Source organism: Protomyctophum bolini (assembly GCF_963924005.1).
Source record: "Protomyctophum bolini genome assembly, chromosome: 9".
Classification (NCBI taxonomy): domain Eukaryota; kingdom Metazoa; phylum Chordata; class Actinopteri; order Myctophiformes; family Myctophidae; genus Protomyctophum; species Protomyctophum bolini.
The window spans coordinates 4,311,797-4,336,848 of NC_137870.1; the positions used below are offsets into that span (position 1 = coordinate 4,311,797).

Sequence of the window (25,052 nt, forward strand, 5' to 3'; positions counted from 1 at the left end):
TAACAGACTCTCCAAACCAGCCAGAAACAGGATGTCCGGCTGCAGAGGCAGAACAGGTCTGGGGGGGTCCCCAGATAAAATAGGCATATCAGAGTCTAGACTATAGAACACTGTATACACAATTTAAACAATTCAGGTGGAATTTGTTCTATAGTAAGTAAGGGTAAAATGGATGACAATAGGGCTTGTTTTGTTGTTGTTGTGAGGAACACAATGTGCTAGGTGTAACTCAGGCTTTAGCCATTCACTATCGAAGGTATGCAGATACGGTATGTGGGTGGGATGAAACCGGTCATGTTACCTGTCAGAAGCGTTTGACGATGACACAACTAGTATTTAGCTAAATTGCCACGTATGCAGATACACAGGTTTGATAAGAATTCCCTCTACCCTAGGACAGAGTCAGGCTCATCGATGAGGGAGAGGAGTTAAACCCGTTTTACTTGATATTTCATTTCCATGATGAATCCGTGAGAATCTGGCCGAGTTGCCTCAGAGTGCAAGTTCGATTCAGACTACAGTCTCTCTCTCTCAAGACAGACTGTTAAATTCAAAGGGAAAAGAGGACACTGTTTTTCCTTTGTTTTTTGACGATGGGTTCTCAGATTGGATTCAGTGGACAAAATTGACAAAAGAGATAAATGTCTCGGGCATCAGCGGCTGAACCCTAACACGGTGACGGGCACATTTCGTAAAACTAGGCAAACATTTGGCAAAAGTAACAGATCTACAAGCTCACAACATGTCAGTCACGTTGTAGCTTGTGGCTTATATTCTTTCTCTGTGAAGAGGTTTGGTGTATAGCTCGGGCAAAGGAGGGGGGCCTCTGGAAGACCTGCACGGTTTCAGTTGTTCCCCGTTCATTTTCCTCATAGACTTTCAAAAAGTATTTTATTTTAACGACGTTTGTGACAAATCATGACAATAAACACAATGTTTTGGACAGATCAAATAATTAGTGAGAAGGGAAAAAAGGCAGGGTAGACACTTTCTGCTTCTTACTTACTTCTTACTTACTTGCATAATATATTTAAATGTTTTTCTTTTGTTTTTTCTCAATGATAGGCACACCCAAAGGGCCACTGGTTTGCTGGGGACTCCACATCTGGTGACAACTGAAGACAGCTCGCTGCATATTTATCCAGAGTCTGGATCACCTCTTTGTCTGGATCACCTCGCTGGATGTTATCGCCCAAATTGTTCAATTCACTACTTGGCAATATGTTGTCAAAGAGGCGCCTTAAAATGGCCGTTATCATAGCAATCGTGACTGGTTTGTTTTGGTACGTAGTCACTCCCATCCTCAACCAGCAAATGGTCTACAGTCATTACAGTCGCAATGCTCCAGCCGATAATATTGTCACAATATGGCACAATGACACCCCCACCACCAGTCACACCCGTCACGTGACTCACCCCCCAGCAACGACGAAGGTGGTGAGCAGGGACTACCTTCCGGACGTGCTCAATTTGACCATCTCTGACGCCTTCGTAAAGTCGATTCCCCGGAACGGAGCTTACTGGAACCGCCTGTTCCACACCATTCTGAAGGGAATGGCCGAGGGGGAAAACAAAATCAGAAACCAGAGTTGGCCCCATTGCAGGGAGTCGAGTCACGACCTCTTGCTGACCAACGTGCACGACTTCAACACCTACACGGAGGTGGCGAAGGACTTTGTGCGGGGCATGGACTGCAAATCTCCCCCCATCCTGATCGATCAGCCCAACAAGTGCCGGTCGGGCGACGGGAAGACCTTCCTCCTCTTCGCCATCAAGTCGTCTCCCGGCAACTTCGTCCGGAGGCAGACCCTGCGGGAGACCTGGGGCAAGGAGGGGGTCTACGAGGGCGGGCTGAGAGTGCGCACGGTGTTTCTCCTGGGCAGCTCGCCGTCACTCGACGACCCCGACCTCGGACAGCTGCTGGCGTTCGAGGCGCGGTTCTTCGGCGACGTGCTTCAGTGGGACTTCCACGACTCTCTGTTCAACCTGGCCCTGAAGCAACACATGTTCTTCAAATGGACACAGAAGAACTGTCCTCACGTCTCCTTCGTGTTCAACGGGGACGACGACGTGTTCGTCAACACCCGACAAATACTCAATCACGTAAAGTCTCTGGACCCGACTCAGGCCTCTCGGGCCTACATCGGGCAGATTCTCCTCAACGCCTGGCCCATTCGGGACCCTAAATCTAAATACTATGTTCCTGTTAGCTTCTACGACGGCCCGTACCTTCCTTACGCAGGAGGCGGCGGCTTCCTGTTTTCGGGTGCCTTGCTAGAACCCTTGTATAATGTTTCGTATGCCATCCCCTTCTTCCCCATCGACGACGTCTTCATCGGAATGTGCTTCAGCGCCATAGGAGTTAGGGCCGTGCAACATAACGCCTTCCGGACCTTCGATATCAGGGTGGAAGATCGCGAGAACATCTGTATTCACCAAGATCTGCTTCTGGTTCACCAGAAGACACCACAGCAGACTATGAAGCTGTGGAGGGGCATTAACAACCCAGATTTGAGATGTTGACCTTGACCTTTGCAATGATGCTGAAATGTTGTTATACACCCGCATTGGGGGACAATCAATGCAGACAGTGCTAAACCAGCTAACTCCACCAGATGGGGGTGGAGTTAGCTGGTTTTTGCCATCTCCCCCCTGGCAGAGCGGCTTGACGATTCATTGTCAGCTGTTCTTATATCAAAACATAGATGCAAAACCTCCTAACTCCACTTGAGCTGAATTGGGATAAAAGTGGGGATAATGATAATATAGTAATGACAATAATAAGTACCTGACAATATATAAAGTCACAATACCAACTTTGATGATGCAGTATTCCCTTGTGGTTTTCTTAATTTCATGAAGAAAAAAAAATGTTTTCATGAAAAATAATCATTTTGTGGAATGATTCTGACCTCCACTGCTATTGACAATAACACATTATAAAAACATAATTATCAGTATTACCAGTGTATTATGTTACATTTTTGATGATGCCAAAAAATATTTTTTATATTTTATAGTTCCCTTTCACTTCTGGCTCCTTTGAGGGACAATCCAATGCAGCTGCTGTATGATCATTTGTTGTCCTGCAAAACTCAATTACGGACGGTAGCCTACTCCCAAAATCTGAATTCTCTCTATAATATTATATATACATTTATATATATTTTAACCATAATTTCATTCCATCCATGTCTAATTCTACTGTAAGATAGCCTACTGTATAGGTCTGAGAACAATGGCAGATATCATCTGACAGAGTATACACTAGCATACTCACTTTGCAGCTGTTAGCTGAATGACACCTTTGTTTCTACCTCAACCCATTCTGTACGGGAACCCCTTTTGGTGTTTTAATTATTATGCTATAATTTAGCTATTGAAAAATAGCAGAACTACAAGCTCGTAGCGCGGCACTGAGTGCCGCACTATGAGCTTGTAGATCTGCTATTTTTGGGGGGAAAAATTGTGAAAATGTGGCGCAAATCTTTGAATATAAATTATTTCAGAGCAAACTCAAATCTTTGCTTCTGGGAGGTCCCTGCATGGAAAAACAATTTTTCAGATGGGGGTCCGTGGGCCAAATACAGATAATTCTGGGGATCCTTGACATGAAAAAGGTTGAGCACCACTGACATAGAAACATGAGGTTTTTAAGAAAACTGTTTTTATTTAGAAGCCTTTTTTTTTAAATCGACCTCAGTCCAAAAAAATGGGTAAATCCATATTATACTTACTGTATATAAAACGGTGGTGAAAGTCATTGCTGTGAGCTTGTAGATCTGATGTTGCCTATTTCTGATTACCAGGTTGAGCTGAGGAGGTGTGTTCAATATGCCAAGTCAATGATTCAGTTCAAAGTTATGCACAGATTACACTATTCAAAAGAAAATATGAAATGTATTCTATCTACTGTAGCCTATCTGATATTTGTAACAGATGTAACTCTATAGTCAGTGGGTCACTGACACAGTTTTATGGGTTTTAAAAAGGTTGGGGAACCTCTGCTCTATTAGGTCATATAATTTCTTGTTTTGTAATGTAAAATAGACAGATAGCTTGAACCTGATGCTCTTTCCCCGCTTTGCTGTCCCAAAGCTATTGTACACAGACCCTTATCTTTTGGTAATAATAGCATACCAAACACTGTCCCTTGTTTGTTCATAGTTTTTTGGAATGCATGTATTTATTGCTTCATTTGTACAGAATGATCTTTTGTTGCTTGTTGATATTTTGTTTTAATTAAAAAGGGAAGATATTTACATTAGTTTCGTTTTATTGACTTTTAAATTTCTTTCTTTTTAGATTTTATTTTTTGCACAAAACACCAAACATTAGATATGATATATCAGAATTAGTATAACGGTTGAATGCATTACAGTATAGCATCCGTTTACAAATCTCTAACCCTCCAAAATGTGGGCAGGTATACATACTACTAGTCTTTAAAAAGAAAAAGTAACCTCCTCTCCATGTTATCAAAGAGGCGCATTAAATGGCCATGGCTTTAGCAATCCTGACTGGTTTGTTTTGGTATACGTAGTCAATCCCATCCTCAACCAGCAATTGGTCTACAGTCGCAACGCTCCAGCCGAAGACAAGGGGAATGTCATTGTCACAATATGGCACAATAATGACACCACCAGTCACGCGACTCACACCACAGCACCGCCGAAGGTGGTGAGGTCGAGGGAATACCTTCCTCCGGACGAGCTCAATTTGTCCATCTCCGACACCTTTATGAGCTCCATTCCCCAGAACGGAGCTTACTGGAATCCAACATTTCCGCAATTTCCACAATTTCCAATTGCCGCAATTTCCAATTTCCGCAAATTGGTGTTCCACACCATTCTTAAAGGGAATGGCCGAGGGTGAAAACAAAATCATTCAGAGTTGGGCCCCATTGCAGGGAATCGAGTCACGAGGTCTTGCTAACCAACGTGCACGACTATCTTTGGTATGTTAATAATAGCATACCAAACACTGTCACTTGTTTGTTCATTTTTTTTTGGGAACGCATGTATTTATTGCTTCATTTGTACAGTAGATGATCTTCGTTTGTTGCTTGTTGATATTTTTGTTTTAATAAAAAGGGAAGATATTTTACATCAGTTTAGTTTTATTGACTTTGAAAAGACCATTTCTTTATTTTTAGATTTTATTTTATTTTTTGCACAAAACACCAAACATTAGATATGATGTATCAGAATCAGTAGAACAGTTACAGTATAGCATCCGTTTACAAATCCAACCCTCCAAAATGTGGGCAGGTATACATACGACTAAGTCTTAAAAAAAAAAAAAAAGTAACCTCCTCTCCAAAATGAAAAGGATAATATTATAACCTCCACCTTACACAGGGTGAATAGTGGGGGAAAACGCCACAAACGGCTGCAGAGGACAGTTACTGAACCCTCCTGGGTGTCCCTACAGTAGGCTTAGTCAAAGGAGAAGAGAGGGAAGAGAGTCACCTGAAGGGAGAGAGCGAGAGAGAGAGGCGCACTTGCAAGTCGACCCAAGGTTGCCAAACTGTCAACTGCATGTTAAAAATAGAACTTTCATTACAGCATTGATTTACAATCGGTGTGCATGATTCATGCTATAACTGGGCCAACTATTTCGTATGACTTGTTACTGCACAAACCGGTACAGTCATTGTACAGGTATGTACATCAACAACCTCCCCCGAGGGAGAGAGGTACAGTACAGGAATTGCAATGACGTTAAAGCCGGCAGCTCATTCTAGTGCCCAATCTCATGCATCTTCGGGCAGTAATACTTGCCGATCAGTACAGTATGGTGTCCTACACACCAGGGGTTCTCAACATGGGGGTCGCGAGTCGACCCCCGCAGTGGATCTCCAGATTATTTTGAACGTAGAAGTAACTTTTTTCTTTCTTTTTTGCAACCGAATAGCTGGAAACTGGAAATTAAAGAGTTTACTACATAATAATTAAAGCCATAATACTTCTGTTTTCAGTATGTACAGTATTTGCTCCATTATTGCTCCAATTTGCTCCAATTTGTAAGACATTTCCAAAGCATTTTTGGGGGTCCAAAAAGGTTGAGAATCCATTCAGGGCTACACCAGGGTCTAAAATGTCCAGTGCTTCCACTGCGAAGATTACCTCCAACCACTGCACAACCACTGGTTATATTTCATTAACATTCTCTACATACAGATTGGTTGGAAATAACATTTTATTCCCGGGACTGTAGCTTTAAATCCTGTTATAGACAATATAGGTAAAAATCACAGTATAAGCCTACTTTACACAAGAATTCAAACTACCGGTATCTGTCATTCTCTCCAACGTAAGGCACAAAACCCAGAGGTACAGTTTGATCCAAATACAGCTCATCCTTCTCTCGCCGTTATTATTATTATTGTGCAGAAAAAGACTCACCAAGTCATATCAAAACTATATAATTCTTATGCAAATACGAGATGGAAGATTCTCCCTCACTGCCTTCACAGTAAAGCCCCAGTGTTACTTCAACCACTCACTATGTTAAGCGTTGCCGTATGACGGTAGTGTGTGGAAACAGCAGCTCTACAAGCTCGCAACACATCAGGATGTTTAGCACGAATTTTCGGACTATAATTACATGCCCCAGATATTAGGGACAGACATGGTTAAAAGTGGATAACTCTATGAGAGTATACTAATGTACTGTATTATGTATATACTGTAGGGTTGGGATTCTTTAGGATTTTCATTCCCAATTTAGACCAAAGGACGATTCTACAAATGTCTCTAAATAAATGACAGTTTTCTGTCAACCTCAACCTCATGTTTCTATGTCAGTGGTTCTCTGCGTTTTCATGTCAAGGACCCCCAAAAATTATATGTATTTGGCCGCCGACCCCCATCTGAAAATATGTTTGTTTCAGGGACCCTCCCCAGAAGCAAAGATTTGAGTTAAAAACGTTGCTCTGAAAGAATATATCAAATAGATTTGAGCCCCATTTTCAAGATTTTTCAAAAATAGCAGACCTACAAGTTCATAGCTATGAGCTAGGGGTCCCCGCCCCAAAATGGGTTAACGGTCCAATTCCATCAGGGGTTGGAAATAAGAGCATTATGAGTCTGTAACTCTGAGAGGGTACAAATGGAACCCAAAATGGTTTCCCTGAGGGTCAATTACGGTGGTCCTTGAAATGTAAAAAGTTTGAGAACCACCAGTAGAAATAATGTATATAAGCAGACATGGGGGGGCTCCATTTTCGTCACCGCTAAACCCCTTATCCCTAAACCCTTTTTTATTTTATTTTTTTGTTTTACAATTTTACATTTTTTTTACATTTTTAATGGTTCAACTAGCCAATCTACATTGACACGTTGTGAGCTTGTAGACTGGCCATTTTAACTATTCAAAAATGTTTAGCAAAATAGTAAAAAAAAAAAAAAAAAAGGCAAAGAAGTTTAGGGATAAGGGGGTTTAGCGGTGACGAAAACGGAGCCCATGAAGTCAAGGTTCAAGGTTCAAGGTTAGCTAGCTCCAAACTAGCTCCAAATATGCCCCCCTCCCGAGTCCCAACCCTACTAATGCATCCTAAACATGTGTAAACTCTCTGGAGCTATAAAGTAGTAACACTACAGGGGGGATTTGACCGTGCTTCGTGTGTTTCCCAAACAGATCTCAGTACCGTAGTTATTATTACTTCTCATACAGGTCCAGAGGATAGTGCTCCTTGTACTGCTGCAAGTGTCTGTGCATGTCCTCCATCTGCCTCTTCAGGTTGGGCGTCAGCTCCTCGTAGACGTCGGAGAACATCAGGTCGATGTTGGGCTTGTGGCGCTTCTCCGCCTTCTCGAAGGCCTCCATCACCATCTTGCGGGTCTCCTTGCGCCAGCTGCGCTCGTCCTCCTCGCTCCACCAGTCGCGGCCGGGCGCCGTCATGTAGTGGCGGAGGCGCGAGATGGGGTGGTCCTGCTTGTCCCAGTAGTTCACCTCGTCCACCGAGCGGTACGCCGAGCTGTCGTCGCTTGTGCTGTGGTGGCCGATTCTGTCGGGAAATGTCGAGTTCAAGTTAATTATATCCCTACGTTAAGTATATTTTCCTCTGTTACTTATGTTGCACAGCATATTGGCACTTTATTAACTTGCACAGTTGTATTTTGCAGTCATTTTATCGTTGAATACTGTTTCCCCGTTTGGCTGAGATGGCCACTCAGCCAACGAGTTCCACCTGGGGGAAATGCTTGGTGATTAACAAACATGAGGGGCAATGTGGTGTGGGGGGGGAAATTAACCTTCCATATATTAAACTCATGTTGCTGTTCATTGTAACTTTACTGTATGTATGAGCGAGCAGACACATGCAATTAATGACGGGCACATTTCCTTATAATTAGCGACTCAACCAGGCAAACCGGTACGGTTTCCCTTGAGACGCCAGACTTCCCGGTAACTGACGACATCGACCGAGCGTCATCGTTATGTCACCACGTCATTTACTGCATTGTTTCTCAACTTGTGGTCAATACAATACATTTAAATACAGTACATAACTGTCTCAGCTGTTGGTGCGCAAATGCAAATGTGCATTGTGCGCAAATGCAAATGCCTTTGATCTACCGCGCAGAAAACATTTTGACGACGCATGCGCACTGGCGCACCGGTTGCGTGCAGGCCTGTGTATATACACACTCTGCCAAAAAAAAGATGTGCTGTGGTGCATTCGAACCACTAAGACTCCATGGTGGTGAACAGGTACATTAACCCCTGCGACACCCGAGCCCCACAAATAAGTGTGTAGCTGTCCCAGCAATGGGTCTTTTGTAATATTATATTTTATTGCTTACCTTTCTGAAAATGTATAATATATGAACATTGTATGTATGTTTATTTGGGTACATATTGTATTTGTATGCCGTGTGTGGTGCCTTGTCCTTTATTGCTGTTCATTATGACCTAGAAGGAGCAGAGCCCTGTGATTAGAGTGAGCATTGATTGCACCTGTGTGAGCTGAACTCAGTCAGAACAAGCTGAGTTTCAGTGGTGCAAGGAGCTCTTCCCAAGTCTAAAAAGAGTGTCCTTAAATAAAGAATATAAGAGAAGATAACGTAGCTCTCCTAAAATAATCTGCAGAAGGCACACACGGTATGTTACATTATTTGTTGTTGTTGTTTTTCTTTGTCTGTAAACGGTGTTGTAATTCTGTCGATCGTTCAATTGTTTGTGTACATCTCATTGTGTTTGTTTATATATTACGGACATTTCATGATTCATGGACACTTTAAAAGGACATCACGATTGACTGACAACAAGGACATTCATATTTCATGTTTAATTGTGTTTAAAAGAACATTTATGTTTTGTGTTGCAGTTTTTCATGTTGTCTTGGGGAAATAAATAACCTCGTGATATCAGTATCAGAGCGTTTGTTATTCTGCTGGATAGGAGCGGTTACAAAGTGGTTTTCATTTTATACCCCCAACCCCACCTGGGCTGCCCCAAAAAGAAAAACCAACCTGTAGGTCATGGCCTCGATGAGGAAGGGCTGGTTCTCTGCCACGGCTCTGCGCCGCGCTTCCTTCGTGGCGTTGTACACCGCAAACACGTCGTTGCCGTCCACTCGGATGGACATCATGCCGTAGCCTGGCCCCCGAGCAGCTGTAGGGGAAATATACACAGACAGCAAGTGTGTGTTAGTGTTTTTTTCGTCGACTAAAACTAAGACGAAAAATGTTCGTCGACTACCTATTTTCACTGACAAAAACAAATGGAAACTAAATGAAAACTAAGCTACGATGACTAAAACTGAGACTAAATATACTCACAATTTCGTCGACAAATAAAAACTAGACTAAAATGTTAGGAAGGGACTAGTGGACAAGAGATCCAGTATAAGTCATTTTACACTTGGTTGCATGCTGAAAATAGCTGATCTACGAGCTTGTAGATCGGCTATTTTCAGCAAGTGTAAAAACACTCATTACGACGGCATCCAATTACATATAATCACATAAAAAACACAGAAACATTTTCAGAAGAAACGACATTTTGTAGAATCGTTCCCAGGTCAAAACGGGTTAACCCATTTTGTGTGCGGGAAACCCTTTGTGTTTTAAGCATTATATTCTACTTTAGCTATTGAGAAATTTGAAAAATTTGAAAAATCGTGAAAATGTGTTGCAAATCTTTGAATGTATATTCTTTCAGAGCGAGCGTTTTTATCTCAAATCTGGGGGGGGGGAACAACATATTTTCAGATGTAGGTTGGCGGCCAATTACATATAATCTTGGGGGTCCTTCACGTGAAAATGTTTGAGAACAGAAACATAAGGGTTTTTTCAGAAAAAAACCGATTTAGAAGACATTTTTGTAGAATCGTTTCCCAGGTCAGGGTTAGGGTTTAAAACAGACGGTCTCTCTTACCGATGCCGTCCCCTCTGTACTGCTCGTTAGTCGGGGTAGAGATGGCGTAGCCGTTGTTGCGGCAGAAGAAGATGAGCGGGCACTCCAGCGTGGCGGAGAAGTTGAAACCGGCGTGCGCGTCGCCCTCGCTGGCCGCTCCCTCTCCGAAGTAGCAGATGACGGCACGGTTGGCGTTCAGCCTTTTAACGGCGTACGCAGCCCCGGCCGCTAAAAAGAAAACCAACAAGAAAACACATTATAATTATATTACATGATGATGTCAACGCTGTAGTGACTAACAGCTGTTAAACGGCTATTCTCTCAAAGTTGCATGGAACGTCACATTCTGTACGCACCCCCCAATAAACACAGGGGTCCTGGGCACGTCTCTCTGTGGACGTTTTCTACGTTTTCTACAAGCTCGTAGCTGCTATTTTTTTTAAATCGAAGAACGACTTACATTTTTTTCAGAAAACTGTCAGGATGTAGAAGACATTTTTAGAATCTGATCTCAGGTCAAAATGGGTTAACTTAACAGTCATCTGCACAACATAATCACAATATCAATATTCAGGCAATTGGTGATACTACGGCGATACAATATTGTGATATCTGTGTTGTCCCCCTATCGCCCAGTCCTAGATAAACAACACATACCCTGGGGAATCTGTGTGGCCAGAGGAGAAGAGATGGTGACGAAGTTCAGGTCTTTGCTGCCATAGTGCACCGGCATCTGGCGACCCTTTCCAAGGTCGTCGGCGTTGGCGTAGCACTGAGACATGAAGTCATCCAGTGGGAAGCCGCGGTACATCAGCACTCCTGCAGGGGGCAGTGAAACAGCAGGTTTGAGGGTCTTTATTAGTGAAATGACAAACACCAGACAAGAGGGGATTCTACCAATAATCCAGTAATAATCCCTTATGACTAAAACTAAGACGAAAAATGTTCGACTACCTTTTTCCACTGGAGGAAAACTAAATGGAAACTAAATAAAAACTAAGCTATGATGACTCAAACTAAGACTAAAATATACTGACAATTTCGTCAACAAATAAAAACTAGACTAAAATGTTAGGAAGGTTATAGTGGACAAGGGATCCAGTATAAGTCATTTTACAATTAGCTGCATGCTGAAAATAGACGATCTACAAGCTCACAAGGCGTCGCAGTGGGCTTGTAGAGCGGCTATTTTCAGCAAGTGAAAGAAAAAAAACAGTCATTACGACGGCATCAAGGCACCGCCAAAATACATTTTGTTCGACTAAATCAACTGTAGATTTAGTCGACTAAAATCTCATGATATTTAGTCGACTAACACTAAAACATTCCAGGTGACTAAAATGTGACTAAAACTAAATGAAAACCCATTCAAGAGACAATCAAAATCTAAATTTGCTGCCAAAAAACAACACCTAATCCTCACCAGCTTCTCTGTACTGGCCGAAGACGAGGTCACTGGGGTCGAGGGCCGCAGCGCTGCCAATGTGTGTCCCCTCTTCTCCGTAGTTGGTCATATAAAAAGAGATCCGACCCTACAGAAAAGGACCTCGTTAACGAAACCTCACAACAACCATGTTGTTACCGTTAGTTTGTTCCATACATTGTTGTCAATGATCTCACTGAGCTAAAGTTTACCTCTTAACGAAACCTCATAACTATGTTGTTAGTTTGTTCCGTACATTGTTGTCATATCTCACTGAGCTATAAAGTTTTGTTCAGAGCAAATTTGGTGAATCGTAAGAAATGTATATTTTGGTGTCAGCAGATTAGATTCAATTCTCAAAAACAAAAACACTATAAAAAGTATACCTCACAAGGGGTAAGGGCTAGTATTTATAAATGAGAATTCCTAATATTGCCAGATGTTTGTGCAAATGAGGAATTCCGTCTTGTTTGGTGCATTACAGTTAATAAGGACAAAATATATACAGTAACCTCTCAAGAATATTGATGAAAGTGAATAAATCAATATCAAAATAAATGTTTAAAAAAAGGCAGAAAACTACAAACATGGCAAATACGTCATGCACTGCACTAGACTGCAAGAGAAATACACTCACCTGTCTCTGAGACTCGTACAGAATCCTGTCCATGGTATTGAGCATGGTCATCTTCTTATAAAACTTTAATACGGTCTCTTTGGACAACTGGTTGGAAGGAACAGAACACCACAAACCATTAACCTGTGCCATTGTATCCAACAGTACATGTGCCAAACACAATAATTCTATGTATCAAGTGTATTACTCCGCTTTTCTCAGAGTTAAAAAGGACTTATTATACTGCTAATTGCTACCCATAGTTCAACACATTGCAGATACCAAGTTACAGCAATGACACTACTGGCGTCTAGTCTATCTACTTTAAATTGTTATAGCAAATGCTCCACAACAACACAGTGAACTCCAGTGAACGTTGTTCCTATATTATATATTTTAATATTCACAATTTTAAATATATAGTGTCAGGATGACATGCTCATTAATATGTTGCAGGAGATTTGTGGTATTGTATGAGATATCGGTACCACATTTGTCATGGTATATGTGTGAGTCAAGTCAACTGCATGACCACAGTGGAAAAGAACATGGCATCACATGGCATAATTGTTAAAGAGAGCAGAATAAGTAAATAGTTATATTTACTTGTTCTCCTCCTCAGCTCTGATCAAGGTTGGGCACCCTAATCAAAATACTATTGTGACACTGCATTCCTTTAAATCATGACCTTCAATAATCACTAAATTATGTTATTAATATGATTATCAGGTATGTTGTTTCAACATAGAGTACAGTACATCTTAATTGACACCACAACTATTTAAACTATACGTTGACAAACACAAAACTAGTTTAGCTTGTAGAACTCCCTGTCTCCTCAATCGTTGCATAGAAGCATCATGGTTTTGTTATACGTACACACCCATGGTACTGTGCCAAATCAAAACAAATGCACACACGCAAGCACGCAGACGCAGTCAAGTTGTCTACCGATGTTAACCATCTCAAACCCTCACCCTAACCTCCCACGGGGCAGCACACCTAAACCTAACCTTAATCCGGTCTTTCTCTGCCCCAAAAGGCAATAATTTCAAACCCACAAAACGGATATTTGTCTCTTTCCTTTTGTTATTTTAATCCATTGGATGATGTGCCCCAATCTCTTAATTTAATTAGAAAACGGATTAGAAAGTAAATACTACATTTCATTCATTCATTCATTTAAAATGCATCCACCGCAGAGGAGGAGCTGTCATTGGTCAAAACCAAAAGGGGTTCCCGCCCCGAAATGGGTTATAACACTCAGGGCTTTAACGCAGCGCACCTGTGGGTCCTCAGAAGGGTTGATGATCTGCCCCTGGCGGTCCATCACGCGGTACACGGGGATGCCGGAGATGACGTTGGGCTCGATGAACTGCAGCGTGTCCACGAACTCTGCCGAGGCTCCGGGGAACTGAGGCTTATCTATGGCGTTGTCAAAGGGCTCCTGACGCTGCACCGACTGGAAAGAGAGAGAGAGAGAAAAAAGATATGTAAAAAAAAACAGTGATGTTACTTTTTAATTTTTATCTATATTTTTTACTATTACAGTCTTTGTACCTATTTCTCTATACACTGACACGACAACACGTATTCAGGGCGGAGTCACCACCCCCAGGGGAAGTTGTGATTTGCTCTCGTTCACTGCAATGCAATTTGGGGCATTTCCAAAACAATATTGCGCAGAGTAGCGATTATCAAACGTATTTGTAATGCCATACGTTGAAAGATCCCCCCCTAAGGTCTTCCACTGCTGGCCTGCTCGCTTTGCCTAAAAAATACGGGGAAGCAGCTTTTGCTTCTACGGGCCGACAGCGTGGAACAAACTCCCACTGTACCTTCGACAGGCAGCCTCTGTAGACATTTTTAAAGCACAGCTCAGTCAAGACCCACTTCTACACCCTTGCTTTTAATTTATCTTTTTGTTATTCATGTCCTCACTGTATTGCATTACTGCTCTTGTTTTTTTGTTTTTTTCTCCATTGCTCTGTAAAGCACTTTGAGCTGCATTTCATGTCATGAAAGGTGCTATACAAATAAAGTTTTATTATTTATTATTATTAACCGTATGCTGTGGCAACTCAGCAGCTACATTGAGGGAATGAAGTATGATATTGATGAACAGTGGTCTGTATATATGTCTCCCTAATAGCAAGAGAACACAACACGATGGTGAAATAAGACAATTAAAACAACTTGGGCCTTGAACTGAGTTATAAATATCACACATTCAAAATTTACATCATCACTCATTACTACATACAGTACATTACATGCATCAGACACATGCAGTTGTATCTACTTTTAACAGAGTAGATGTTAATTCCGGGGTGCATACTTAGTTTAGACTAGTCATTGGTTAGACATGGGTTAAGGTTAGGTTTAGGTGTGCTGCCCCGTGGGAGGGTTTAGGGTTTAGGGTGAGGGTTTGAGATAGGTTGTAGGTGTAGGACTAATGACTGGTCTAACCAATGACTAGTCTAAACTAAGTACTGCACCTGTAATTTCCTGTGTTCTGGTGAATTTGATACAGGGTGGCTGTCAAAAGGCCCATGGAGACTCACTGCCAATCCAGCAATCAAGGCTGAGTGGCTGGCAGCTTGCTCCCTGCACACAGGTGTGGGAGGCTACAAATAGGACTAGCTGCACTCACTCATTCATGCATGCTTCACCACACCGGCTTGTTGTCTACCAACCTCCAGAACACCATCTCTCTTTTCACCCTCCAACTGTGTGCGTCCACTAACCAAACCACACACGTCACCAATACAAAACCTGAAAAGGAATTCCTCTGCCTCTTCTTTGATAGTTTGATACTTTTATCATATTTGCTTTCCTAGCATTGGAAAATGATGGCCATTAAAAGGCAAAAAGTAGGCCTATATAAATTGATTTGATGACTGAAGCAATGCAAGACCCATCTTAAATAACCATTAATTAATTAAGTGGACATCCCTAGTGTATGCTTGCATGCACATTGCACTGCCCACACTGGTGTAGGGGGTCTTACACCAGAAACTTTTAAACATACATAATGTCCTGTGTTCTGGTGAATTTGGGGAGTTTGATACCAACTCTAGGAGAAATGACAATCCACGAGCTGTGGCGTATTTACAGTAAGGGAAATCCATTTCTGCCTGGCCAAAATCCAAACAAAAAGACCTGATAACTATTAGTGGACAGATTGGGCACGACCCTCAGTCACCCGTTGGAATGCAAATGCAGGCCTTTCAGCCTTTGTATCCTACTCGTCTGGCAGAAGCACCTTGCCTGCCCAAAATGTAATTCCTGGAAACGAGTCGGCCAGGAGAGAGAGAGACTCCTGCAGGATCAGGATGGGTTGTCAGCCCTGCACTAAACGTGTACCTCTCCTCTCAGTACACTTGTTTACAATAGGGCCCACCATTAATGTCTCTGATCATCAGAATAAGCATGCTTATTTGGCAATACAATACAGGCAACCATTCAATGAATATACAGTACATTGTCAATTATCTGTAAAGCTTTTAATTTGTTTTCGTTCATTGATCGCCACACACCCCTGAGTCTGGCCAATCATAATATAGCAATGTCGTATTGTCGTTAGCTTAGCTATGGCTAAAACTAGCTTAGGCTACTAGCTTTAAAACCATTACATCGCAACACTATTTGATAGAGTTATGGTTGGTGTCAAAACAGTCATTTGTTTAACAATCAATAACCCAAACAAGTGTTTACGTTTAGCTTGCCGGAGAATCCGTTACACTGAAATTGGTTAGTATATCGACCTCTGTGACGCCAGGGGCCGCTGTTGTGAAATTCTCGGGATTATTTCTGCCGGGTGCACATTATTTAACATAAAATAACCACATTGACATGTTTAAAACTATTTATGCATGAATATTACAACATGCAATGCTAAAAATGTAATAAAAAGGGGTCCGTTGTTTCCTGCTGCCGTTCCTTCTATATACAACAGCGACCTCTGGAGTCACAGGAATCAATATATCACCAATGTCGGTTAAACGCTGTCAGCCAGGCGACCTTACATGTTATCTAAAGCGAATAAATAAAGGGTTCTCTTTACAAAAACGCACACATACAGACACAGTACAACTCACATTGACTCTGAAGGCCCTGTGCTGCAGCAGTCTTGCAGCCCGCAGCCCTGCCGTCTGACGGATGGCGTGGAAACACGAGCCGTACATTTTAATCATCATGCTACCGCTCCGCACGGCCGTCGACATCTGTCAGTCTCACTGTCACTCTTGTGACTGTTGCGCTGTGATCGCAGAAGATGAGAGAAGAACAGCTAGTAGACTTTTATAAGTGTCTTCTCTTGTCAACTGGAGTCAGACAGTCAGACACCGCGACGGAAGGGTCGGTGATGTGATGGGACGATTGCAACGAATCACCTCTCTCTCTCTCAGGAAGGAGACGGTCGATGATGCGATGATCTTGCCCTTGGTGAAGGCAAGGGAGCGTCGGGGGCAGTATAATGGGACGCAGCCCGACGCCATGCACCCTCCTCACTAGTACTACTGAGTGCTCATCTCCTGCCTCCTGGTGGAAGAAGTAGGCCTATAATAATACCACAATATTCAAATACTCTGTTATAACAAGTAAAAGGCCTGTGTTAGAAATGTTACCTGAGTAAAAAGCAGGGTACTACAAAAGTATTGGCATTCAAAATATAGGCCTAAAAGAAATGCCACTGCTTTTAAGACCTATTTAGTTTTTAGGTTGAGTTTCCAATGACCTTTTATTTCTACTCCACTACTATACATCTCAGATGAAAATGTTGTACTTTTACTCCACTTACACTTATTTACTTTTACTTTGTAGATTAATTTTTTTATGATCAGCACTTTATTTGGATATTTTTACAAATAGACAGAAGAAACAAACACAAGCAGCAACAACAACAACAACAACAGAATATGTGTGCAGGGACATTATGGATAGACAAGATAAACAAAGAAAAATGAAACATAAACAAAAATGAGTTTACAGGACCAAACACATAGCATCATCAACCGTATCATGTATACTAAGACAGTGAACAATCAAAAGGGCACTGCCTGACCATGGATCACATCAAGGGCCTGCAACATGACTGAGGAACACGTTCCACTTCGAATCATATTTATCAAACTGATCTTAAAAGATAACTTCTCCAAAGCAGCCACAATACCAAGCTGAGTGAACCATACATTCATGTGCTGGAGGCAAATCATCAGACTTCCATTCCTTAACAATGATTCTCCTGCCCAGTGCCCACCATGTATGAATCCAGTCAGCTGCGGAAGGGGAATAAAATATGTAGTCACATCTGTAATTAAAGTGTTCTATATGATGACAGCTTTACATAGCGAACAGGATAAGGAAAGCAACCTTTTAATGGTGATGGATGACCCAGAATAAACAGGTGTAGCCTATAAGGAATATCCTGGTTTGTGATTTGCATTATATTCTCATGAATAGCACTACTTTGTAGATTTTGATTATTATTACTAACGTCACAACGTGCCTACTAGTACCTACTAGTACCTACAGAGTAGGCCTACTTTCCTTTTTTTTCCTCCATAGAAGTGTATATTTGTATGTTTTTAAATGTTCTGATGAATTGATGGAGGACCCTGATGTAAACAAGTGTTTTTCTGGTTTTATCCTTGTAGCAGTTTTATTGACTATTGACTTGTGCTTTCATTTGAAATGTACCATTCTACAAACTGTGAATACAATTTTCAATCAATCAATCAATCAATCATCTACATTGTGGTATTGATACTTTTAAGTAGGCTACAATTTACAATTTACAATTTAGGCATTTAGCAGACGCTCTTAATCCAGAGCGACTTACATTAAGCAAGAACAAAAAAGCATGGGAATACATCACATAAAAACATTTATCATGAAACATGCGTAAGCTAAGAAAGTAACAGTGGAATATGTATAATGAAACTATACATATAAGCTATACATCTATACTACTATGCTATACATATGTACTATGACGTGCTATGACAATAGCACATACAATGCACTTATGCTGTCTACATAACATGCTATAAGTCTGTATCAACTGCTATCTAAGTCTACAGAATTGCTATCTAGTAGTACAAAATGAGAGTATTTTTTCCGCACTGAAAGTACTGAAATGTTTGAAAACAGCAGATCTACAAGGTCACAATGTGTGACTTGTGACGCATTGTGACCTTGTTGTAGGCTAGGTACTACATATAGGCTATAATATCGCTAAAGTGGTTAATGTTTACACCATTGACTATATTATAGGCTACTTTTACCTCTAAGCCAGTGGTTCCAACATTTATTCATGTCAAGGACCCCCAAATTGACACTATAGCCGGTGGGCCCCCAATTGAAAATATGTGCCAGGGAGTCAGGGACATCCCCATAAGAGAAGATGTGTACAGTTCTAGCAGTGATTCTCAACCATTTTCATTTCAAGGACAAGTTTGACATGAATTAGTCTACGGACACCCATTTAATGGTATTTCTATGATTGGGACACCCAATTTATATTGTAAAATCAATGTTAATTTAACTCTGAGAGTGTACAAATGGAACGAAATGGACCCGTTAGTTAGGGTCCATTTGGTTCCATTTGAGTTACAGACCCATAAGGGTCCATTTGGTTCCAAACTATCATTTAGCTGGGGACCCCCTGGAACCCCATCAAGTACCCCTGGGGGTCCCCGGACCCCTTTGGGAACCACTGCCCTATTAAGCTATATATTCTTTTCATTTCTTTTTTCGATTTTGGCCTTATTTGAACAGAAATAATGAGATATTTACATTTAAAAAAAACAAAAAGTGGAAACTTGCTCAAAATACTTTCATGTGAACGTCTGATGTGTCAAATAAACTGAAGTTGAAATGGTCTCATATGAATACAATATTCGCCAGAAGCGACAAGAGAAAGGTTGCAGTGAAAAGGATTGGGACGCAGCCATATGAAAAAAAACGCGTCATCAGAAAAACACAAACGTAGTCGTACGTCACACAGGAGCGACGGTCCATGCCTTGGTCAACAGAACAGAACATCACGATGGAGAAGCAGGAGCTGCAGCTTCATCCTGTTAAACTGAGGGAGTTTGGCTGTGAGCAGAGTTTACTGTCCCGACCCGACGGCTCTGCCTCCTTCACCCAAGGTCTTTATTGATTATTGATTGATTGATCGATTGATAGGTAAACACTTAAGTAGCAGATTTGTTATCGTACCCCAACTCTGATCATTGTCATGGTGTCGCTTGCCTACAACAACAACAGATTCGTTGCTTAATTGCTATACGGTTTATTTTCACAATTCAATTATTTTTTACAACTGGTAACGTTTGAGATTATTTCACGTGCTGTTTGGTATCGTTGCATTATTTATCAGTTATGTTTTTGTCATATCTGCTAAGTAATAAAGCTATAGCTTTCTAATAATTGTAGTGGAGTAAACCAAACGTGCAATATTTGCCTTAGATGTAGTGGAGTTGGGAAGTGTAAAATCACACCTGTGTGAAGTGAGGGGCGCTCTTATCATCATCTCATCCAATCCAATCACAATTTGCGTCCTCCTCACCCTAGGCCATTAAAACAAGGCTCCAGACTTCCCAAAACAAACTGGTCAGGTTACTACTTGGCCTCACTCCCCGAACCCACCTCACCCCTGCCCACTTTGACAGACTGGAATGGCTTAGGGTCGACGACAGAGTACAGCATCTTGCAATGGGTCTGGTCCACAAGATTCGATACAGCACCAAGATACTCATGTACCTGCCTAGATACTTCCTTAATGTTAACGAAGTCCACACCCACAACACCAGAGGGAGTGCAACAAACCATGTGCAACCCAGATTCGGCACAAACAAGGGAGCTCCTATATGCCACCGAAATGTGGAACGCCCTACCAACAGTCATTAAGACATACGAATCCCTTGAATCCTTCAAAAGTCAAAACTACTCTCAAAGGACACCTACGGACGGTTGCAATTCGAAACTGGCCCCTGTAAAATCTGAATCCCCCACACCACCACCCACCCCTTTTCCCCCTCACCCGTTATTTACCCCCTCTATGATGAGTTCCTGTTTTTGGCTATATATAAGTGTATATTTGTACGTCTCATTATGTTATAATTAAAAAAAAGGTGGACCCTCTTGTAAACAAGTGTAATGCTTTTTTGCGTCGTCCACTCACAGTTGACAGTTTTTGTATTGAGTTGTGCTTGAAATGTACTGTAATTCTGCAAACTGTTAATAATAATAATAATAATAATACTTCAACCCTGTACTGTAATCCTAACCCTGTGCTCTTTGTGTCTGTGTGTGTGAAGGAGACACCAGCATGTTGGCAGCCGCGTACGGCCCAGCGGAGGTCAAAGTCAGCAAGGAGATCTATGACCGTGCCACGCTGGAGGTGGTGATACAGCCCAAAGTGGGACTGCCAGGTGAACGAATGAGACGTGACGTGTCTTGATCTGCGAGCTCAGCCAAACTCATTGCCAGTTGCAATGCGACCCTCGTGAGCTTGTATTTCGGCTGTTTTGTTTTCGTCACACAACACCGTCAAAGGGGTATGAAATAGTCCATTTATTTAGGCCTGACGTTGAAATAAAAATAAATGGCAGTTTTCTGAAAAACCTTATGTTTCTGTATCAGTGGTGCTCAATATTTCACGTCAAGGACCCCAAAAAGTATATGTAATTGGCCTCCACCCCCCCCCCCCCCCATCTGAAAATATGTTGTTCCAGGGACCTCCCCAGAAGCAAAGATTTGAGTCAAAATGTTCACTCTGCAATAATATATATTCAAAGATTTGAGGCACATTTTCACAAATTTTCAAAAATAGCAGCGCTATGAGCTTGTAGATCTGCTATTTTTCAATAGCATTAGCTTTAGCAATAGCTAAAGCGAATGCTTTAAAACACCCTTTGCTAATGCTTTAAAACATCAAAAGGGGTTCCCGCTCAAAATGGGTGTGTGTGTGTGTGTGTGTGGAGACAAACGTCTGACTTCCGTCTTTTTCCCGTTCCGTCCTCAGGTGTCCAAGAGCGAGCGCGGGAGCAGTGCGTGCGTGAGACGTGCGAGGCGGCTCTGCTGTCCTCCCTCCACCCTCGCTCGTCCCTCACTCTCATCCTCCAGGTGGTGCACGACGACGGCTCGGTATCCTTTTTTTTTTCGTACAAATTCACTTTTTATGTACGTTTTTTAACCCATTCTGACCTGAGATCAGATTCATACGAGGTTTCCACTGGACACACACTGGTCTGATGAACCCATTCTGACCTGAGATCAGATTCATACGAGGTTTCCACTGGACACACACTGGTCTGATGAACCCATTCTGACCTGAGATCAGATTCTAAAAATGTCAGTCGTTCTTCGATTTTTCAAAAATAGCAGACCTACAAGCTCGTAGCGCGCCACTCGGTGGCGCGCTATGAGCTTGTAGATCTGCTATTTTTCAATAGCTAAAGCATAACATGATGCTAACACCAAAATGGGTTCCCGGTCAGAATGGGTTAATCATTTCGTGGGATCGGTTTTACTTTACAGTTTACACAACAACAAAGTCGTTGCTGTCGGGAGGAAACCTCATAACTCCATTTTTGAGGTTTTAGATTATATTTTTTTTGCATAAATCAGTGCTATTGAACACCCTTTACGTCTGTGTGTTGTTTCGAAAATATTGAACCGATGGAAAGTAGTAAAAAAGTGCTTTGGACAAAACCTCTTAACTCCATTGGACCCTTAAAATGTCTGCTAAAGCAACTAACTCCACCACCTCTCTCCCCCTCTCATGGAAGTAATTGACAATATCTAAAGTCACAACACCAACTTCGGTGTGGCTGTACTGCTTTGTTTTAAAAATATATGGTTTTCTTAATTTCCTGAAAATGTTATATTTTTCATTTCCTGATAAATGAACATTTTGGAGTTATGAGGGTTTCCTCCACGACAGCAGAGAAGTGAAAGCCCAGAGCAAGCTTCAGCTACTGTGCTGTCAACATTACAAAGGAGCAAAAGCACAAGAGTTCAAACAATGTTCCTCCTCTATTGTTAAAATTCCAGGTGAACTTGGAGATGGTTTTGTGCTCTGGTGATGTTCAGACAGCGATCTTCATTCAGGCTTGTTCAGATGTTTGATGTGCAAAGGTTTCTCAGATGCAAAAAGAGTGCTTTTCTAAGAATTTTCTCATTACCATTTTCTCATCCTGAATATTCTAGTTATTTAAAGCCCTTCCACAAGTCACACATCTATAGATATATATATATAACATCACTTTCATTTGTGGTTTTTATTATTGCTACAGTCATTTTGAGCTTTGAAGTGCATGTGGACGGCAATAATTATGGTTGAAAAGGAAATCAGGCTCACAATGTCTAACTCCCAGGAGGCTGCTATTTCTTATGGAAAATATTTGCCTGCTCAGAATCTCAGGGTCAATGCAGGCAATGTGCACTAAATCATTCCACCAGTAGATGTCACCATTGAGCCACTTCTAGGGCATGCAACATTAGTGCACTGTAATTGCGCCCTTGCTTGACTGACCAGGAATTTTACATTTAAGCAAACACAACAGAGTAACTTAGAGTTGTCACCCTTCATTTACTAATTCATCTTTTATGATTCATGCATTGACAAAGAAATGTATCATACTATAGTTCAATACGAGTTGTGTTCTGACAGTCAGAATTGTTGTCGCCAAAAAGTGTTCTTCCTTATCCAGGACGCAGCTTCTGTCGTGCTGCTTGAACGCTGCGTGCATGGCTCTGATGGACGCAGGCATGGCCATGAGCTGCCTGTTCTCTGGGATCACCTGTGCCATCGACACCGACGGTCACATCATCACTGACCCCACTGCAGCTCAGGAGAAGGTAACCACCTCGCGTCGCCAAGGCTTTCCACCTCGGAGGGAAAGCCCTGGTCTGTGTTACAAAAGTGCTGTGTGAACTGTGAAGCGGTCTGGAGCGGATGATAATATCGTTGCGTCATGTTGTAGTCATTGTTTTGTAGTCATCGGGCAGGAAGAATCACCCGGAACTTCCTTTTCCCTCAAACCGGAAGAATGACAAAACGTCCTACAGTTGAATATGTTAACCGAGTCCAGCCCCTTTTTGCTGACCTCACAGGAAAGTCGAGCTCTGATGACCTTCGCCATAGACAGTACGGAACGCAGGGTGATGATGTCGTCAACCAAAGGATCGTTTTCAGTCCATGAGGTGAGTTGGCGATGTGTTCGAATGGTAGGACATAAAACTAGACTGTATCCGTCGGAAGGGGGATATATTGGACATAATTCGATTTTTTGACTACACCGGTATACAATTCTACGCAGTGGATGTTTTCCAAGCAGTACACGTAGGTGAACAATTACAAACATTTTCGAAAATAGCATATCTACAAGCTCACATTGTAGATCAGCTTTTAGAGACGCTATTTATGTTTGCTGACGGGTCGGCACGTGCGTGCAACTGAAACGGTGGTCGAGCCCATGTGTGTGTGTAACGGCCGCTGACAGGTCTCGTGCGTAAAAAAAATATATAAATATATATGAAATTAAAGAGAGAATTTTTACGTTCTGGCACACGTTCACACGTGTGGTGATTAAAACGCGTTCTTGGAAGTTGGCATACTTTGTGTAAAATCACATCACCCGCACATAATTTGATGTTCACACATTCGAACGGGTAAGGACTAGTACCTAAAAAGTCATGTGTTGCACCTTTTTTAAAGTACACTTTAAAGTACACTCTCTCTGTATTTTGTCCACACAGCTGCAGCAGTGCAGCATAGCCGTCAGTCAGAATGTCTCTCTGTATTTTGTCCACACAGCTGCAGCAGTGCATAGCCGTCAGTCAGAATGCGTCTCTCTCTGTATTTTGTCCACACAGCTGCAGCAGTGCATAGCCGTCAGTCAGAATGCGTCGGAGAAGATCTTCCAGTTCTACAGAGATTCCGTCAGGCGGCGATATTCCAAAACGCTCTGAAGAAGAAGAAGAAGAATCTCATGGAGTCTCATTCCTTGTTTTGATTTGTCTTTTTTAGTTTTACCACCGACCATACAAGTCTGTTCATATTAATAAATGTTTGATTTGTTTAATTTGGAGTGGTGTGCAGTTGGTGTCATGCTCGTAGAACGCAGTACCACGCTGTGGTACCGGTCATTTTTTGACGTGTACGCGCAGGGACGGAACGTAACGGTGCGTCTTCAACCTTGCGTCAACACCCGTGTGAACTGAGTGTTGCAACTCCCCTCTCTCCCCCCTCCTCTCTCTCTCTCTTTCTCTCTCTCTCTCTCTCTCTCTCATTAGCAGGCAACAAACAGTGCAGCACTGTCTCTCTCTCTCTGTTTCTGGCACAACAGCGCCCCTACTGGTACATACTGGTGCTCATTAACGTCACATTATAGTGAACACGGACATTGCTGTTCCTTGGAGTGGTTCCACCACTAAAAAAAAGTCTTCTGAAAGAATATATATTCAAAAAGGTGTGCTGCATTTTCACGATTTTTCAAAAATGGCAGCGCGAGCTTGTAGATCTGCTATTTTCCAATACACGCTATATCGGCTGTTCTGTGTGCATGCCGTGAATCCGCATCACGGCATCACTGATGCGCACATGAGAAGAAGAAGAAGAAATGCGTTCTGGTAAAT

At 42.0% G+C, this 25,052-nt stretch overlaps 3 protein-coding genes across 3 annotated transcripts; 2 read left to right on the plus strand and 1 right to left on the minus strand.

Annotated features, from left to right (window-relative positions):
• The first annotated feature begins 1,069 nt into the window (after positions 1 to 1,069).
• LOC308321390 (N-acetyllactosaminide beta-1,3-N-acetylglucosaminyltransferase 2-like) lies at positions 1,070 to 3,102 on the plus strand. Its single transcript, XM_080772252.1, has one exon. It carries the CDS (start codon positions 1,183 to 1,185, stop codon positions 2,521 to 2,523), a length of 1,341 nt encoding a protein of 446 aa, XP_080628378.1. The 5' UTR covers positions 1,070 to 1,182; the 3' UTR covers positions 2,524 to 3,102.
• Positions 3,103 to 5,103: 2,001 nt separating this feature from the next.
• On the minus strand, positions 5,104 to 16,834 carry bckdha (branched chain keto acid dehydrogenase E1 subunit alpha). The gene is made up of 8 exons (XM_080772359.1): positions 16,505 to 16,834; positions 13,690 to 13,866; positions 12,426 to 12,512; positions 11,789 to 11,897; positions 11,023 to 11,184; positions 10,387 to 10,593; positions 9,480 to 9,621; positions 5,104 to 8,011 (listed from the first exon to the last, which is right to left on the minus strand). Exons 1-8 carry the CDS (start codon positions 16,628 to 16,630, stop codon positions 7,663 to 7,665), a joined length of 1,359 nt encoding a protein of 452 aa, XP_080628485.1. The 5' UTR covers positions 16,631 to 16,834; the 3' UTR covers positions 5,104 to 7,662.
• Positions 16,835 to 19,423: 2,589 nt separating this feature from the next.
• Positions 19,424 to 24,499, plus strand: exosc5 (exosome component 5). Its single transcript, XM_080773180.1, has 6 exons — positions 19,424 to 19,558; positions 20,729 to 20,842; positions 21,436 to 21,557; positions 23,133 to 23,273; positions 23,529 to 23,618; positions 24,291 to 24,499. Exons 1-6 carry the CDS (start codon positions 19,426 to 19,428, stop codon positions 24,384 to 24,386), a joined length of 696 nt encoding a protein of 231 aa, XP_080629306.1. The 5' UTR covers positions 19,424 to 19,425; the 3' UTR covers positions 24,387 to 24,499.
• Positions 24,500 to 25,052: the final 553 nt, after the last annotated feature.